Raw genomic sequence first — 19,421 nt, 5'->3', positions numbered from 1 at the left:
TTTTAGTTCTCACTTTTCTTGAGCACTGTAGACTGTCTACTCCTTCGTTATTAAATAGAGAACAACAGCCCTGATCTCCTTTTAAGCAAGAAAATAAAAATATTCTAAAATAAAGGACACAGCATACAACAGGTATAAGACATACATGTAAGTGATATTTTACACTTGTACAGTTGCCTTTGCTGGTCTTCTTCCTCAGTGTTCTTTCATGGATCTGGCTGCACAGTTGCCTTTATTAATTCCTTGATATTCCTAGAACCTAGGAAAAGGAGGCTACCACTTCCTTTGGTCTCTGATTATTAGGAATATGTGCATACTTGTTCCCATGTGAACAACTCTAAAGAAGTTTTTATATGATCTAATTTTATCATTTCTTCCATTTCTCTGTTCATCGTTAGTTGAAAATGTAGGTTAGTCAGGAGTGAGACAGAGACCATTATTGACTGCAGTTGCAACTTTTGATACAATTACAGGTGAGAAAGAAAAAGAAATGCAGGAAGCCAGATGTAGAAAACAACTGTGTTTCCTTATTGGCTGGTACTGATAGAGTAATTAAGAAAAATAATGGAGGGAACAGGAAGCTGAAAGTTACCTGTTATGTAGGTAGAATATTCTGGGATTGTCTCTAGGAAAATGGGTACTTTATATATAATGTTACTATGATTGTAACTAAATCCAGAATCTTTTGCATAGTATATCAGATTTTTCACTGGTGTGAAGAATATTATGGTAAGATTGTGATGTACATATTTTCAAAATATGTATATATTTATATACTTACATGTATATATATACACCCACATGAATTTTGATAGATAACTCAATATATTTTATAGAATTATTTCATCAGTTTGTCTTAGTTTTATATCTTTTTTAGTTTTATGGAAGAGGGAATAACTGCTATGTAAATGAAAAGGAAAGTTCTTCATTAATGAAAGCTTTTTAAAAATATTCAGAAAATGTTAGGTGGAAGATTGTCAGTTCTTATGTGTTTGCTTTTGGGTGGCACTATGCCCCTTCTGTATTTTGTTTTGCTTAGAATATGCTTGTGTGTGAGCTTATTTTTCCTCAGAGCCAATCTTTTGAAATTACTTTGGCATATTGGGATGGAAGAGTTACATATTTGCCCCAGTATTAACTTATTTTTGGCAAGAATTTTTTTTTTCTTAATTCCAAATGTTCAAATCTTACAGCTTTAGACATACATGTATTTTATTTTGCTGTGGTAATGTGCCTTTTATCTAATTTTGCAAATCTTTTCTTTCTTTGTAGTTACCCTGAAGAATGCTGCTATGCTACTGGAATTTGCAGCAATGTATAGTGCAAAACAGTTGAAACTGTCTTGTTTACAGTTTATAGGATTGAATATGGCAGCTTTACTTGAAGCAAGGTAAGTGAGGTGCATATGTTGTATGATTGTTGCAAAAGGAGATATTTATATATAAAAGCAGATATTATTAGTGATTTAAATGTGAATAACGATGTTTACCTGGATGGAAAGAATTTGATCAATGCTGATGATTTAGAAGTTATGTACATTTTAGAATTAGAGAGCTCTTGAAAACTTTTGAATGTTTTTAACAGTGGTCTTTTTAAAATGAAATAAATGTATACTTTTTTAAAAATACAAGGTCAAAATATTTTACTTCCTATAAAGTCATTGGTGAGAATATGAGAACATAGAAATTTGAGATTAGAGTTCCTGGTGTCAGTTTCAGTTTTTATTTTAAAGCTTCATTGTTTAGTTTACTTTTATATTTTACTTCAGTAGTAATGACTATTAACTATGTGCTAGACGGTGTTCTAAAAGCATTACATAGATTCATTTAGTTAATTTTTATGAAACTCTTATGAAGTAGAGAAGATTCTTTGTACATTTATTTACAATAGTTGCTTGAGGCCGGGTGTGGTGGCTTATGCTTGTAATCCCAGCACTTTGGGAGGCTGAGGCAGGTGGATTGCTTGAGGTCAGGAGTTCAAGACCGGCCTGGCCAAGATGGTGAAACCCTCTCTCTAATAAAAATACAAAAATTAGCTGGGCGTGATTGTGCGTGCCTGGTAGTCTCAGCCACTTGGGAGGGTGTGAGGCAGGAGAATCACTTGAACCCAGGAGGCAGCAGTTGCAGTGAGCTGAGATTGCACCACTGCACTCCAGCCTGGGTGACAGAGTGAGACTCCGTCTCAAAAAAAGAAAAAAAAAAAGAGTTGCTTGAGTTTTATTCAAGATATTTGTGTAATATGTTTGCTTTGCTGTTTATTTGAAATATATAATATACAACCACATCTATTTCCAAAAGGAATTTGTAGCAATTGCTATATATAATGCTTAAAAAATAACTTTGTTACTTATCTGGCAATATGAAATATCTACATATGTGAGCATCTTGACAGTTATCAAGTCACTTGAATCTTATGATAGAATTTTGTATCCTATGTTTTAGGTCTCTTGATGTTTTAAGTGATGGTGTTTTGAAGGATCTTTCTGAGTTTTACCGGAAAATGGTAAGGTTTATGTTTTAAGATTTTCGCAGCTATAATATTACCAGCTTAAGCAGTATATTAGATCAGACTTATCAATGGAATAGTTTCCTAATGACTTCTAGTACATTAGGATCTTTTAAAACTGATGATATAGGATTCCTTTACAGATCTCACAGATACATATGATAATCAAAATTCAAGATACTTAATAATAAAGTTAATTTTTATTAATTTCTTTATAAATGAAAGTTACTGAAAGCTTCAGAGTGAGTCTTTTGTTATTTACCAAAGGTCAGGACAGTGCAAAAACATGAATTCATATGATCCCTAAGAAATGAATAAATCTATGTTTAATAATAAAGTGGAGCTTTTTCTCAAGTTTCTTTTTTTGGCAGGTTTATGGAATAAAGTTTTTATTGAATTGAATCAAAATTCAACCCCCTCTTGTAAATTTAGGAAGTTATTGAGCATTCAAGGCTGTTCTAGTTAATGTCACCACATATTAAAAATGGAATATCTTACATAATTTAAAAAACATCTTTAGGCTGGGTGTGGTGGCTTATGCCTGTAATCCCAGCATTTTGGGACGCCAAGATGGGAGGTTTGCTTGGGGCCAGGTGTTCCAAACCAGCCTGGCCAACATGGCAAGAGCCCTGTGTGCACAAAAAAAACAAAACAAAACAAAAAAACCAAACTTCACAGATTTTGTATTTGAAAAGTGATATCTTCAATTCTGCAGATTCCAGCAATGGATAGAAGAGTCATTACACCATATCAAGATGGACCAGATATTAGCTATTTGGAAGTAGAAGATGGAGATATCTTCTTGAAAGAAGAAATAAATATGGAACAAAATCATTCGTAAGCTCTGTTTTCTTTTTTTTTCTTTTCCTCCTTTTCTTCCTTCTTTTCTCCACTGTGTCCCTTCACTCTCACCTTGGACATATGACACTTTTGTGTTGGTATTGGAAGATGAAATTGAGAAATTCTGACATAAGAAATAGGTATTTATGTTCATTCTTAACCTTGGTATAATACAAAGTAAATATATAATATCTGTAGGTCTAACAAATTGGAAGTATAAATATTTTAAAAAGTAGCCTTCAGTTTAAACATGTTGGGTTAAATAAGTGCATTTATCTTAGTTACCTCCCTAAACTCTGCTGAAATTATGTTTGCTTTTTCCTAGGGAAACTATGTTCAAGAAGGCAAAAACAAAAGCTAAAAAGAAGCCACGTAAACGTTCAGATAGTTCTGGAGGTTATAACCTTTCAGATATTATTCAGAGTCCATCATCTACAGGTTCGTGGAAAGTGAGCATGTATTTCCAGTTCTAATCTTCTATGTCTCTATTCACATATGTCTTCTGCTGGGGCTACTGAAATAAACAGTCCTTATGGAGGTACCAAAAGTGATAGTTTATTATGAGTACTCCAATTGAAGTTTGCTCTGGGAGCACAAAAGAGGTACTCAAACTAATCTGAGATCAGGGAAGTCCTCTTAGAGGAAAGCAATGCTGAGCTGAGTCTTGAAGAATGAAGTTATCTCAGAAAAGGAGGCAGATAGATATATTAAGCAAAGGGGGCAATGTGTTCCCAAGCTTAGTAGCAAGAGAAAGAGTTGCACATTTCTTGTGCATATAGTTCAGTACAGGAGATAGGTTGGATAGGGTCGGATTTTGGAGGCTCTTATATGCCAAACTAAGGAATTTGTGTTTTATTCTAAAGGCTATGGGTGGCTGTTGATGATTTAAAACAGGATGTGACTGGATGAGATTTGTTTTTAGAAAGACCACTCTTTCCAGTGGCATAGGGGTTTAGAGGTTGGCAAAACATGACAGAGATAACTATTATCATGTTGATTCAATTTAGATATGTCAGTACTCCAAGTAAGATGCCATTCTTGTGCATAAGGGGGTTGTAATCTTAGTAGAATATAAAATGTATTTAGGCATTATGTGAGCCTGTTTGAAAGTAAAGGTCAGGTCATGTAGTTTTTCTAAAATATTTTTCTCCAGTTTTTTATTTTGAGAATATTTAACTTACTGAAAAGATGAAAGAAAAATACCATGAACACCTATGTACATTTTATTCAGATTTATTGTTAACTTCTCATCACATTTGCATTTTCTTGCAGACTCTTTGTTGCTTACTGTCTCCTCTTTCCTCCATGTGTTACACACAAACACACACACAAACACACACACACACAATACAGAGACTTAAAAAAAATTGTTCCACTTGGAATAAGTTGTAGACATGATACTTTTTCCCTAAATACTTGAACATGAATCTTTTAAGATGGGAATACTCTTCTACACAACCACAATACCATTATCATACCTGAGACAATTGACATTAATTAATGTTAACTAGTATTATACTTCATATCCCAATTTTCCTAATTGTTGACAAATGTTTTTATAGTCTTTTTTTTTTCTTTAACATTAACGAAAAAACTAGTATCTATCAAGGTTCATGTTATCTTTGCTTATTAGTATCTCTTTAGTCTCTTCTAACTAGTATAGTACTGCTGTACTTTTTTGTTTTTTGTTTTCTCTTTTCCAAAAGGTCAGTCCAATTGTGTTATAGACTGTCTCACATTCTAGATTCATCTGATCTAGATTAAACTATATACGTTTTAGTAGTTTCTTTAGATAAAACATGAAGTGTGACTATAAAATAATGAGACTACAGTATGGCTTTCAGAAATGGTAGGTTACTCTTGTCTATAGCACTAAGACATTACCTAGTACAGTTTCTACTAACAGTACTTCATAGTCAATCAGCTGTATACAAACAACTTTGAAAAATAGAAGAGTACATTGTTTTGTGTCCCTTTGGAAAAAAAAAGCTTGTTAGGCAGGGCAAAGAAGAAGGATTTTTTTTTATGTTTACTGAGATGCTTCAAATTAGGTGCTTGATATATTCACTAAAGCTCAAAGGAATAATGTCAAGAATAGTTTTAGATAACATAAAGATTAAAAAAGGATAGATAATATGCCTAAAATTTATTTATGAAGCAATGAAAATAGGAATCAGGAGACCTAGTAAATGAGAAAGCTATTATCTTAGGACTTTTCTAAATTTAAAATTCTGTGATTCTGTGTTCTCTGTGTTGTATGAATTACCGTTAGTGTTTAGAAGGAGGCAGGGGTGGACTGATGGAAGGATGAATAATGGATAGACAGTCTTGAAAGTAATGACTTTCCAGTCACCTAAATGACTTATGGAAAAGCAGATATTTGGTTTGTTTTAAATAATGTTATTGTTACCATATGTGTTAGAATCTTAGAATTTCAGAGCTAGAAGAGACATTAGTAATGAAATAATTTATGTCCCTTACTTTAAACCTAAGGAAAGAAGCTCAAAAAACATAAGTGATTTGAAGTAGTGACCAAAAGAAATAAAATTTGTTCTCTTGATTCCAGGTCCATATTTTACTGGTGTACTGTTCTTTCTGTGGCCAAGATATCTGTAGTCAAAGATAACTAAAAGGTCAGATTTAATTGGAGGCCAAAAAGACCTGTTAAGGAAGAAAATTTGAGTAGAAGGCCAATCATCAAAGACAGTTGCTTAAAAGCTTAACATCTGTGTCGATCTTAAAGTTAGACAAACGACATTCGGCAAAACTGTTTTTGACCAGAAGTAATTGTTGGCCACATTAATTGTCCTCTTTTTTTCTGGATTTATTTCTAACTGACTTTTGAGAGTGTTCTAATATTAGATGTATTCTCTTCGATGAAAATTTGCCAACCTTAAAAATATTCAAAAAGAGGCAAGATGCGGTGGCTCCCGCCTGTAATCCCAGCACTTTGGGAGCCCAAGGCGGGCGGACCACAAAGTCAGGAGTTCCAGACCAGCCTGGCGAATATGGTGAAACCCCGTCTCTAGTAAAAATACAAAAAAAATTAGCCGGGTGTGGTGGTGCATGCCTGTAATCCTAGCTACTTGGGAGGCTGAGGCAGGAGAAACACTTGAACCTGGAGGCAGAGGTTGCAGTGAGCTGAGATCACGCCACCGCACTCCAGCCTAGGCAATAGAGTGAGACTCCGTCTCAAAAAAAAAAAAAAAAAAAAAAAAAAATTCAGAAAGATTGTGTGGCAAAAAAAATGTTTAAATGTTCTTTCCAAATTGTAGTAATAACAATAAAAGAAACATTTAGCTTGTTAAGGTGATTTACTTTAAAGAGAACAATGTATAAGAGATGGTAGGTTTTATTTTTAAATCAGTTATACAGCTTTTAGTTACAAGTTAGATAACATCTTTATTTTATAGCTTATTTTGGTACTTCATTTAGATTCTAATAAATTTGAAATGTGTGGAAATGGACATGTGAATCTAAGCAAAAGTTTGAACCTGGATACCAGGTGTGGCATGAGGCCAGGCATTTAGCTTGCCTAAGAGAAGAAATGATATATACATTTCACAACAACCCTCTTGATTCAAGCGAGCTCTCAATAGCCAGAGATTTCAGGGAAAAACACACTTCAAACAGGCCACGGTCGTCTTCCGTGGGAGCCTCTGCTATGGGGTCAGTCAGCTGGCTAAGTGAGAGGCAAAAAGGCCACAGGGTTCCTCCCACATAGAATGAAGCTACCCCCTTACTTGGGTGCAGAGACCACTGTACCAAGAGACAGATGAGAAAGGGAAAAGAAGTCTGGATTTTAATTATTTTCCCTTTCTCCTTTGTCTCTTATGTGGACAAAAATATTTTCAATCACTTTTTAGAGCAGATCCCAAAGAACTGTCTTCCTCAGGTTCATTACACAATTGGTATGTGATTGTAATGAATAAAATTATTGTTTTAGAATCTCTTCCATTTCAGTTTTTCACTTAAACTGATTTCTTTCTCCAGTTAACTTGAATTATTAAGATTTTTATACCATAAATATAATTTGAATGTTATTAAACCTGGATAATGAAAGCTTTTGGCTCTCTGGTTGATGGAATGTAATGCATATATGTTTAATGCATATGTGTTTAATTTTTTTTAATTTCATGTTTTAGGATTATTAAAGTCTGGTAAGACCAATTCTGTGGAATCTCTTCCAGAACTGTTGACATCAGACTCTGAAGGAAGCTATGCAGGAGTGGGTAGTCCTAGAGATTTACAGTCCCCTGATTTCACAACAGGATTTCATTCAGATAAGATTGAGGTTTGTTTTTTGAAGCACTACCTCCTTACCTTCAGATTTTAGATTTATAGATAGTTTATCTTTAATATTTCCTTATTTTTGCCCTAATTTTAAAACAGTTTCCAGGTTGGTATATAAGAATCACAAATATAGTGTTAGTTTTCTTAACTTTGCACAACATTTCTAGTTTTAGAGATTTTAATGGTAGTTTTGAGCCCTTTATGGTGTTATTTCTAATCTTTGTGCAACTAAAATATAATGTTGATGTAAAGTATAATAACACTATAGACATATTGAAAAAATATATTTGTAGCTAAATTATTGAAATTTATCTTGTGAAATGTCAGTTAACATCAGTTAAAAATTGTCAAGGCAAATGATTTCGAAAATAAGCCTACTTTCAAAGTTTGCAGTCTCTTTCCTCCAGGGTATTAACTGGAGCAAAACAATTTGGAAATGATTGAGTTCTTCTCCTAATCTAGCACATTAAGCTGCAGAATTCCTGGCCTGATCAACTCTGGGGAGGGCATTTCTTAGACACTCCTTAACATTTGATTGCATAGTTGTTAACCTATTAGAGAAAGATGTGTAACTGAATAGAGATAGAGTCACTTTTCCGTAACCCCTACACATCCACGAAATGTATCGGAACTTCTAGGAATTCATGAGACAACAGAAGTTTACCCTTTCTTCTTAGAGTCTTTTAGGCCTCAAGGATTGATTTGATATTTATTTATTTATTTATTTATTTGAGACAGGGTCTCTCACTCTGGTTGCCCAGGCTGGAGTGCAGTGGTATAGTATCAGCTCACTGCAGCTTTGATTTCCCAGGCTTAGATGATTCTCCCACCTAAACCACCAAGTAGCTGGGATTATAGGCGCGCACCATCACGTCCAGCTAATTTTTTTGTATTTTTAGTAGAGATGGGGTTTTGCCATGTTGCTCAGGCTGGTCTCGAACTCCTGGACTCAAGCAGTCCACCCACTTCAGCCTCCTAGAGTCCTGGCATTACAGATGTGAGCAACTGCGCCCCACCAGCATTGATTTTTTCTAAAATATAGGATAGAAGCTTGGGGGCAATTTATATTCACACTAAGGTTGGTCTGTAAGACAATTGAGGTTTAAAGGAAGGCTCAGGGTATATTGTGAGTGATTTACAATAACAGAAGAATCTATCCTGGAAGTAGACATACCGTTTTAATAACTTCCTTGACGTATTACAATAGCAATAGTTTTAGGGTTCCTTTCAAGGTGTCAGTATTATTTGACTTTAATTTTATTCACAGTACTTTACATCAGAGTGAATTATATGACATTTATACAAAACTTTCATTTTGTTTCATACTCAAGCCATGGATATTAATTTTAAAATTACTGCTTCATGTCTTATTTGTACAACTTTTATATATTACATGTTAACTATTTGTGTAGAGATTTAATATGCAAACTAGTTTCCCTAAAAATTATTCTCAAAGCTCATAATAATTTAGTTATAGTCAATAATGTGATTTAAGAGTTGGCTAAGGCACAAAACTGTAGAAGAACATGATTTGAAAATACTAGATAGCTTATTGTCATAAGATTTTATTCTTCATTGTAATGTAACTAATATTTATTAAGTACCAGCTATGTGTTAGTTACTGTTCTAGGTGCCTGTTAACTTTTTTTATGTTTTTTCTCTCCCCAGGCGAAAGTCAAACCATATGTTAATGGTACCTCTCCAGTGTATTCTAGGGAAGATTTAAAACCATGGGAAAAGTCACCAATACTTAAAATATCTGCTCCACAGCCCATTCCCAGTAACAGAATTGATACTACCAGCTCTGCCAGTTGGGTTGCTGGTTCTTTCAGGTAGGATTTTTATTTTATTCTCTAACTGTTAGTTTGAGAAATGTCATTCATTTTTAATGCAATTTAATTTTTTAATGATGAACATTTAAGAAATATTAATATAAATTTCTAATGCACAGAAAATTGCCTAAATGCCTACAAATTGCTAACCAGCTATAATAGGCTTCCCCCCACCACCAACCCCAGGCAAAATTTAGTTGCCTTTGTATTATCATCAGTGAATAGTAGCAAATACTATGTTTTACGTATATAGAGAGAAACTTAGTATCAGCAGTTATTTCTTAGATAATATGTATTGGTTAAAAATGCTACACAGGAAGACCATTTTGTCAATCATAGACTTTATCTCTTAGAGCATGTGAAGGGGTATTTAAAATTTCACCAAATGTGTAACTATTCAGTTAATTTTCAGAGGATATTAATTTAATGTTATACTATCCTTTTAACTTGTCTATATTATATATATATATATTTTTTCATTTATTTAGAAAAGTCAAATGAAGGCTGGGCATGGTGGCTCATGCCTGTAATCCTAGCACTTTGGGAGGCCGAGGTGGGTGGATTACCTGAGCTCAGGAGTTTGACACCAGCCTGGGCAACATGGTGAAACCCCATCTCTACTAAAATACAAAAAATTAGCCAGGCGTGGTGGTACGCACTTGTAATCTGAGCTACTTGGGAGGCTGAGGTGGGAGAATCGTTTGAACCTGAGAGGCGGAGGTTATAGTGAGCCCAGATCGCGCCACTGCACTCCAGCCTGGGCAACAGAGCAAGACTCCACCTCAAAAAAAAGAAAAAGAAAAGTTAAATGAAGGAGCAGATGTAATTAGAATGTAGTATTCTTTCAAAATGTTAATTGAGCTTGTGCTTCATGTTTATATGCCTACAATGGTTGATAAAGTCTAAAACTGTTAATTGACTTATGGATTATGTTATCATCTGGACTATTTAATTCTTTTGAAATAGGCTATATTTTGCAGAGTTGGAACAAAGATTATGATGTTCCATTTTATGTGCTTCATAGTTTAAACTTTAGTTCAGAAACTAGTTTCAATTTTTTTTTTTTTTTTTGCCTAAGTACACAAATTGGTGCATATTTAATATGTGGGAACATCTGGAAACATCTTCTGATTGCTAATGTTAGGATATTTTGTTAAACATGTTTTAAAAATAGCCTGGTCCACAAGATAGATTAGGCTATTTCAGTACTATGCTCATTGACAAAATGCTTAGCAATAGGCAATAAATATTCTCAATATTGACATATACACAAGCATTTCTACATTCATTTTGTAGTATTGCCTAGTGTAAATAATACGTAGAATTTGTTTTTGATGAAAGAAAAAAAGTACAGGAAACAGGTTCCCTTTAATATGAAATAATATGACTTTTTTTTTTTTTTTTTTTTTTTTTTTTGAGACAGTCTTGCTCTGTTGCCCAGGCTGGAGTGTGGTGGTACGATCTCGATCTCACCACAACCTCTGCCTCCTGGGTTCAAATGATTATCCTGCCTCAACCTCCCGAGTAGCTGGGACTACAGGCGCGTGCCACCACGCTCAGCCAATTTTTGTATTATTAGTAGAGATGAGGGTTCACCATGTTGGCCAGACTGCTCTTGAATTCCTGATCTTGTGATCTGCCAACCTCGGCCTCCCAAAGTGCTGGGATTTCAGGCATGAGCCACCGTGCCTGGCTGACTTATTTTTATCTTTAGTGTAGATTTCATTTAGGTCAAAAATCTTCTATTTCTTTTTTTTTTTTTGAGACAGAGTCTCGCCCTCATTGCCCAGGCTGTAGTGCAGTGGTATGATCTCAACTCACTGCAACCTCTGCCTCCCAGGTTCAAGCGGTTCTCCTGCCTCAGCCTCCCGAGTAGCTGGGATTACAGGCGCCTGCCACCACCCTGACTAATGTTTATATTTTTAGTAGTGACGGGATTCCACCACGTAGGCCAGGCTGGTCTCGAACTCCTGACCTCAGGTGATCCACCCGCCTCGGCCTCCCAAAGTACTGGGATTACAGGTGTGAGCCACCACACCTGGCCAGAAATCATCTGTTTCTAATGATCGTAGAATTTTGTCATTATGGTATAACTTCCTCTGGTGGGGCTCCAATATTGTTTAGTATCCCTAAGTTTTTCTATTAAATGTTTGTTTTTGTTAATATTAAACAGTAGAATGAGTTTTGTTTGTTAAAAATAGAAAGGAAAGAATGTAATTTTCAAGCTTCATTTAACCTAAAGGTAAGAATTTAATTAGAACTTTGGTGAGTTTTTCTGCCTAATTTAGTTAAAAATCTTTCTATTGCTTCGCTTTTTTTAAAAAATGTTTTTTTAAATATAGGAATTTCAGTTATATCACAACATTATGACCTTGAATACATATTAGCTGTTATTTGTATATGTGCTATATCACTTAACATTTTGGATATATATTAGTTAATATTTATATATGTGTATATAAAAGTAGCTTTTATTCAAAATATCCTTTATGAAGCTGGCTCACAGCTGATAAATCTAAATTATACTCTGATTATTAATCTCACATATCACTTACGATTTCAGTGAAGTTGGGGGTTGGGCTTTATAGGTAAATAAATGCTTTGCAAAGTAACCTTTTCTGTCTTTTAGTCCTGTCAGCCCTCCTGTTGTGGATCTCAGAACCATCATGGAAATAGAAGAAAGTAGACAAAAATGTGGAGCTACACCAAAGTCACATTTAGGGTTGGTTGAAAACATTATAAATGATCATTTCATGTTGTATTTCTGCCTTAAGAATTGGACAGACTTACTCCATCTTTCCTATTATTTTTCTGCATTTCATGTTATAGTTAATTATACATCCTTTTCTGGGCAATTTAGCCTCCATAATATTATTTCTTAAATATGTGCTAAAGATAGAGTTGAGTTGATAATCCAGCTCTTGTAGAATACAGTATTACATCCCAGAAACTTGACTCTAAAATGATCATTGTGGACTATTGGCTACAAAAGCCAAAGAGTTAAGGCTTGTGATGCAAGTTCTTCTTGAAATTTATGGTATGTTGGAGGGCTCATATGTAGCTATTACTTGATCATTGTTAGTATAAACTGATATTTTCATTGTTGAAACTTGTGAGCATTTTGATCCAATAATGGTAAAATAACATCAAATAAATAGAAAACATTATTATTACCAGTAACCTTTATTAAGCAGAAATTAATGTTAATTGATATAATTTCTAGCAAAATGATTTCTCATGGAATTAAACTTTGTCAGAAGAAACCACTGAAACTAATTGGTTTAATTTCTAGCAAAACAGTTTCTCATGGAGTTAAACTTTCTCAGAAGCAACGAAAAATGCTTGCATTGACTACCAAGGAAAACAATTCAGGAATGAATAGTATGGAAACAGTTTTATCCACTCCTTCAAAAGCCCCCAAACCAGTGAATGCATGGTATGCTCTTATTTTTATTTAAAATTAATATAGATCTGTGCATTTGCTTTTAAGGTAGTACTTGACTTTTGAGTTCCTTCCCACTTCCAGTGTTTCTAAAGTCTTTTCAAGCATTTCATCTCCCCTTCTGTTTTCAAGTTAAAAATTGGAACTTGGGAAACAAATACTTTTTTTGTTGTTGTTTATTTTCTTTTAATTTGGGGTGTTCTGACATACACGTCATGATGACACACATCATCATACACATCAAAATGTGGATATATTTTTCATATATAGATATAATTTCTTCTTGATATTCTAATTAGATTTTCTTGCTAAAGTAATTTAAAATTTATTTATTTTTTATAAGAAATTAAATATATCAGACACATATTAAAAAAAACTTTATTTATACTACACTAATTTCTTTGTCCTTCTGCATGCTCCATAAATGTCTTTACATGGTTATAATCATAGCTTGTTATTTTTCACTTTTTAAAACACTGCTCCTTACTTAATGTTGTATTTACATTTTCTCCATTGCAATTTACACATAGTGGCAGCACTGGAATAATCTCCAAAGAGGTCAGATATAATTTTGAGATATGTAAAATAGGTTGTACTCCAGCTTCCGTTCCATCCTTCCTTTTCTTTGTAACTTAAAATATCTGGAAACCAGTACTGGAGAAGTACATGGAGAATGTGAAGCCTTATGAAGAAATCAGTAGAACTCTCTTTCTCTCACAAGGACTGGGGAGGACCTTGGCAGCTACCCATGGTTTAGGGGAATCCCTTCAATGTTTCTAAGACCACATTATTCTGTTTGTAAGAAGGAATATTTTTCTCAATTAAAATGTTAATTATTTTGAAGAAAATGGCCAATAATTTTATTCTAAGTGTTACCAATGGAACTAAATCAGTACCTGTAAGGGCTATTAGTAGGTCCAAAGCATGGTTACTGAAAAAGAAAGTAAAATAAGAGGTAAGAACACCCAAGGAAAAGAGAAAAGAGGATAAAACTGGAGAGGATGAGCTTAGCAGAATTTTAAAATTTATCAGTGTTTGTTAAGCACCTTCTAAATGTAAGGGACTGTGCTAGTTTCTGATGATAAGGCAATGAACAAGACAGATTTGACCGTTACCCTTGTAGGGTTTATGATATGACTGCTGCAACACTGAGTTGTGCTTTCTTTAAACAAAAGTATGGAAAATCCAAAAAGGGGGAAAAGTTATTGGAACCACTGTCAAGTACTAAATTGCAGTTTGAGAGAATTAACTAAGCTCATGATGAAGCTTTGGACTTGGTAATATAGCTGTAAGCATGCCATCAATCATTTTCCTTAAGCAAAAAGTGAATGAGTGAAAGTTATTTCACTTATTTTTTTGGAGGCATGTTCCTTAGAGTCCTATGTTCTTTTGTGATCTGAACTGGGTCTTTTCCAGGCATGCTGAATATCTGTCATCTTGAGATTTTCTTTAATTGTTGTCTTGCAGGTCTTCCCTTCTCTCCAGTGTTTGATCCCCAGTTTTCTTGATCCTGTGGCTTTCTATTTCTTGATACACTCCTTGTTTTGATGTAGCACAACTCCAGTAGGCTTCTGATAAAGGATGTATAGGACATATATTTTTGGAGCTCATATATTCATGAAAATATTTTTATTCTAGCCTTCATTGTTCTTGACTGATAGATGGGAACGGGATTCTAAATTGGAAATCATTTGGAGAATTTATTCAATGCCATTTAATTCCTAAATCTTCTTATATTACCTCCTGTTTTCTTCTCCACTTTTTTTTTCCCTGAAAGTTTACAGGATCTTTTCTTTATCTCTAATGTTCTGAAATTTTACAGTAATGTATCATAATGTAGGTCTTTTTTAATACATCCTGGATACTTGGGCTCTTTTAATTGGCAACATCATGTCTTTAAGTTCTAGGGAAATCTTATGTAATATTAATATTACTTTGATACTTTTCCTCCTCACTGTTTTCTCTACAAATCACATTAGTCAGATATTGGTCCTCCTAGGCTTCTCTAAATTTCTTACTTTTTCTTTTTTTTTTTTTTTGAGATGGAGTCTCACTCTGTTGTTCAGGTTTGAGTGCAGTGATGCGATCTCAGTTCACTGCAGCCTCCACCTCCCAGGTTCAAGCGATTCTTCTGCCACAGCCTCCTGAATAGCTGGGATTACAGATGCCTACCACCACACACGGCTAATTTTTGTGTTTTTAGTAGAAACATGGTTTCACCATATTGGCGAGGCTGGTCTCAAACTCCTGACCTCAAGTGATCTGCCTGCCTCAGCCTCCCAAAGTGCTGGAATTACAGGTGTGAGCCACTACACTTTTTCTTTTCTATTGTCCACATATATGCCTTCTAATTCTACTTTCTGGAACATTTGCCTGACTTTTTTCAACCATTAAAATCTTTATCAAGAGCTTTTTTTGGTTTGTTTGTTGATGATACCTTTTTCTATAGTATTCTGTTTTAATATTCTAATGTTGAAGATCTCTGTACTCTGTAGGCATTTTCACTCTTTAGTATATACCCAACAGAAACATACACACATATGTACCACACAACAAGTATAAGAATGTTCATAATTTATTATTTGTAATAGCCCACACTGAAAACAACCTAGATGTCTATCAGCAGTCAATGGATAAATTAGTTTATTTTTATAGTAGAATACTACAGAGTAATGAAAAAGAATAAGTCATGACTAAATACAACAGTGTGGATGAATCTTACCAATATGATATTGAACAAAATAAACCAATCAACCAAAAAAAAAAGCTAAAAATAGCCATTGATTTACATCCACGTTTTATTAATTCTACTCTGTATGTGTTTTATTTTATTTCATTTTGTCAATTTATTGATTGGTTGTTTTCTCTTAAGTTCTAATTGGAAGCTCTGTGTGCCTATGTTGTACAAGTAGACTGATAGGTGTGACTATAGGGTAACGTATCAGATTTCTTAGGGACTCCCGAATCTCCCCATATGTTGGTTATCTCCATATCTTTTCTCCTTGGTCTCTTTAGTCTGTCAGTTTTTCTAAAGAGCAGCCTTTTAAATTTTTTTTGCTGGTAAGGTGTACATTTGGTTGCTAGCATTCTGGAAGCGTATCTCAGTGTAGGGAGGTTAGAGCTGGGACTGAGCTTGTCACCATTTGTAATAGGTTTTCACATTTAATGTATAGACTTCGTACACAACAGTTCACTCCCGCCATCCTCTATTACTAGTGACTTTGAATCAGATTTTCCTTCTGCCAGAGTAAAGGAGATGTAGTCATATGACCATATGGAGATAGGGAGTACATCTGGCACTCTCAACCCCTGCTTAAATAAACTGAAACAATTTTCATGCTCATGTTGACTTCAGGATTTGGTACATACTCTGTCTCCAGTATATGCCCCTTTCCAGAGTTCTCAGCTTCCCTCTTTACTGTCACCCACCTGATGACTGCTAGTTTTTCTTTTTGTTCACTCTGTGACATCAGTTTTATCATTCCATCTCTTTTGCTATCCTTCAAAAATGTGTTGCTGTTTTTAGACTGCCATTGTCTTAGTAGCTTATTCTTTTTTCCCTTGTGGGTTTATACCTTTCTGATTACTTTGCTGTACACTTTAGGATTTCAGAGGAAGGTATTCAAGTGGTCATTTATCTGAAACTTCTGACTAATTTTCAAACATAGGAAAAACTTTTCCTTGGTAATTATTAGCAACATGAGCTTAGAGTGCCACATTGAAGGGACTGTCTATCCAAATTTTAAAAGGAGTCTATTGTGGCATATTAAGGAGAATTCTAGAAAGATGGGAAGAAAGATGCCATAAATTTTGACCAAAAACATAGGGTATTTTTCTTTGAAAAGAATTTGATAATTATCTGGCTGGGCATGATGGCTCATGCCTGTAATTCAAGCACTTTGGGAGGCCCAGGCAGGCAGATCACCTGAGGTCAGGAGTTTGAGACCAGCCTGGCCAACATGGAAAAACCCCATCTCTACTAAAAATACAAAAATTAGCTGGGCATGGTGGCGCATGCCTGTAATCCCAGCTACTTGGGAGGCTGAGGCAGGAGAATCACTTGAACCCGGGAGGTAGAGGTTGCAGTGAGTTGAGATCATGCCACCACACTCCAGCCTTGGCAACAGAGCAAAACTCCTTCTCAAAAAAAAAAAAAAAAAAAAAGAATTTGATAATTATCAAATACAAGTGATATTTGTTATACATTTATTTTATGAAAACGTAATTGGAAAACTTAAGTACAAACATGAGTAATGAGTTTTATGTATCTTAGTACACTGAGAAAATTTATCTAACTGACCAATTATAGATAATTTAGATAATTAGAGATGTTATGGGTATTCTGAATTTTTGAGAATTATAGATATTCTGAATTATTATCATCAAGGTGAGCGGTATCTGAATTGTCTACAATTAGTAATTTATGCTCTTTTTAAGACTATACAGGCATACTTTGGAGATACTGCAGGTTCGGTTCCAGACTACGTCAATAAAGCAAACATCGCAATAAAGCAAGTCACAAGAAATTTTTGTTTTCCTGGTGCCTATAAAAGTAATGTTTATACTATACTGTAGTTTGCCAAGTGTGCAATAGCGTAATATCTACAAAAAAAACACCTTAATGTAAAACTATTTTATGGCTAAAAAATGCTAATGGTCATCTGAACCTTCAGTGAATCATCTTTTTATGGTGGAGGATCTTGCCTTGATGTTGATGACTGCTGACTGATCAGGGTGGTGCTTTCGTCACTAAGCTTAATTATTTCTAGCTTTTGATTTAAAGTGAGAGAAATGTGACTTTTTCTTTCACTTGAACACTTAGAGGCCACTGTAGGGTTATTAGTTGGTTTAATTTCAATATTGTTGTTTCTTAGGAAATAGGGAGGCCTAAGGAGGAGAGGGAGAGAGATGGGAGAACTGCCAATTGGTGTAACAGTCAGAAAACAAACATTTACCAATTAAGCTTGCCAACTTGTATGAATGTGGTTCGTGGTGCTCCAAAACAATTATAATAGTAACATCAAAGATCACCATAACAGATGCGATAATAATGAAAAAGTTTGAAATACCAGGAGAATTACCAAAATACGACACAGAGACACAAAGTGAGCATGTATTGTTAGAAAAATGGCACAATATACTTGCTCCATGCAAGGTTGCCACAAACCTTCAACCTGTTTAAAAACACAGTAACTATGAAGCACAGCAAACAAAGCACTTCAGTATAAATTGAAATTACTGTTATTGTTGAATAGTTTTCTTTCTTGAATTCTTACAAGGCACAAAGTATTTTAACGTGAACTCTGGATAAAACATTAATTATTGAGTGAATATAATGTGATATAATTTTTCGTGTGATTATAAAATTATGAGATAGCCACATAATTCACTGTATCACTTGATTTTTAATCAGATACACATAGAATGTAAATACTTGTAATATATGCTTGAAGTAAAAATGGAATAGATTGTTTTCCTGAGAACATATCTCGTATGCATTGGTTTTAAAAAAAATTGGAACTTTTTTTTGTTTTTGAGACAGAGTCTCACTCTGTTGCCCAAGCTGGAGTGCAGTGTGCAATCTTGGCTCACTGCATCCTTGACCTTCTGGGCTGAAGCAATCCTTCCACCTCAGCCTCCTGAGTAGCTAGGATCACAGGTGTGCATCAGCATGCTCAGCTAATTTTTTATTTGTTGTAGAGATGGGTCTTCCTGTATATCCCCAGCTGGTCTTGAACTCCTAGGCTCAGCAGTCCTCTTGTCTCCACCTCCCAAAGTGTTGGGATTACAGGCATGAGCCACTGTTCCTGGGTGAAGTTAACATTTTAATCAGATTTACAGATTGTTATTTACAGAACGTATTCATGACTGTGGTGATTTATCTGTTTTTTTTTTTTTTTTTTTTTTTTTTTTTCCTGAGACGGAGTTTTGCTCTGTCGCCCAGGCTGCAGTGCCGTGGCGCAATCTCGGCTCACTGCAGCCTCTGCCTCCTGGGTTCAAGCACTTCTGCCTCAGCCTCCCGAGTATCTGGGATTACAGGTGCACGCCACCATGCCCGGCTAATTTTTGTATTTTTAGTAGAGATGGGGTTTCACCATGTTGGCCAGGCTGGTCTCGAACTCCTGACCTCGTGATCCATCCACTTCGGCCTCCCAAAGTGCTGGGATTACAGGTGTGAGCCACCACGCTCAGCCGATGTAACTGTTTTTTAAAATCCTTCTTAAAGGTACATCATTACCTGAAGTATCATCTAATGAGATTTTACTTCTTCAAAAGATTTTTAAAAATGTTTACATTAATATTAAGGTTAATATGCAATTCATTAGCAAAACACAAATTAGCACTCTAAATATACTTGAGGTTGTGGTAGGATTTTCACTAGTTTGTTCACACATTCATTCACCTAGTCTGTACAATTCCCACTGTTTATAGTTGTAATCCTGCTGCTGGCAGTTAGGTGTGGCAATGGAAAGTATTAGAGATAACTGGGTTTTTGCATTAGATTGAAG

At 34.8% G+C, this 19,421-nt stretch overlaps 1 protein-coding gene across 3 annotated transcripts in view; it reads left to right on the top strand.

The window, feature by feature from the left end:
- IBTK (inhibitor of Bruton tyrosine kinase) overlaps nucleotides 1-19,421 on the top strand; it is a 77,988-nt gene that overhangs the window by 44,298 nt on the left and 14,269 nt on the right. For 2 of the 3 annotated variants that reach the window (XM_054491086.2, XM_054491088.2), the window contains exons 18-25: nucleotides 1,273-1,390; nucleotides 2,442-2,502; nucleotides 3,221-3,342; nucleotides 3,671-3,783; nucleotides 7,491-7,639; nucleotides 9,307-9,470; nucleotides 12,100-12,192; nucleotides 12,763-12,906. In XM_054491086.2, coding sequence (XP_054347061.2) covers nucleotides 1,273-1,390; nucleotides 2,442-2,502; nucleotides 3,221-3,342; nucleotides 3,671-3,783; nucleotides 7,491-7,639; nucleotides 9,307-9,470; nucleotides 12,100-12,192; nucleotides 12,763-12,906 — 964 coding nt within the window. The remainder of the gene's footprint in view (nucleotides 1-1,272; nucleotides 1,391-2,441; nucleotides 2,503-3,220; nucleotides 3,343-3,670; nucleotides 3,784-7,490; nucleotides 7,640-9,306; nucleotides 9,471-12,099; nucleotides 12,193-12,762; nucleotides 12,907-19,421) is intronic. The other variant, XM_063666355.1, reaches the window with a different exon arrangement.

Source organism: Pongo pygmaeus, chromosome 5, assembly GCF_028885625.2.
Source record: "Pongo pygmaeus isolate AG05252 chromosome 5, NHGRI_mPonPyg2-v2.0_pri, whole genome shotgun sequence".
NCBI lineage: Eukaryota > Metazoa > Chordata > Mammalia > Primates > Hominidae > Pongo > Pongo pygmaeus.
This window is presented reverse-complemented; position numbering and strand designations above follow the sequence as displayed.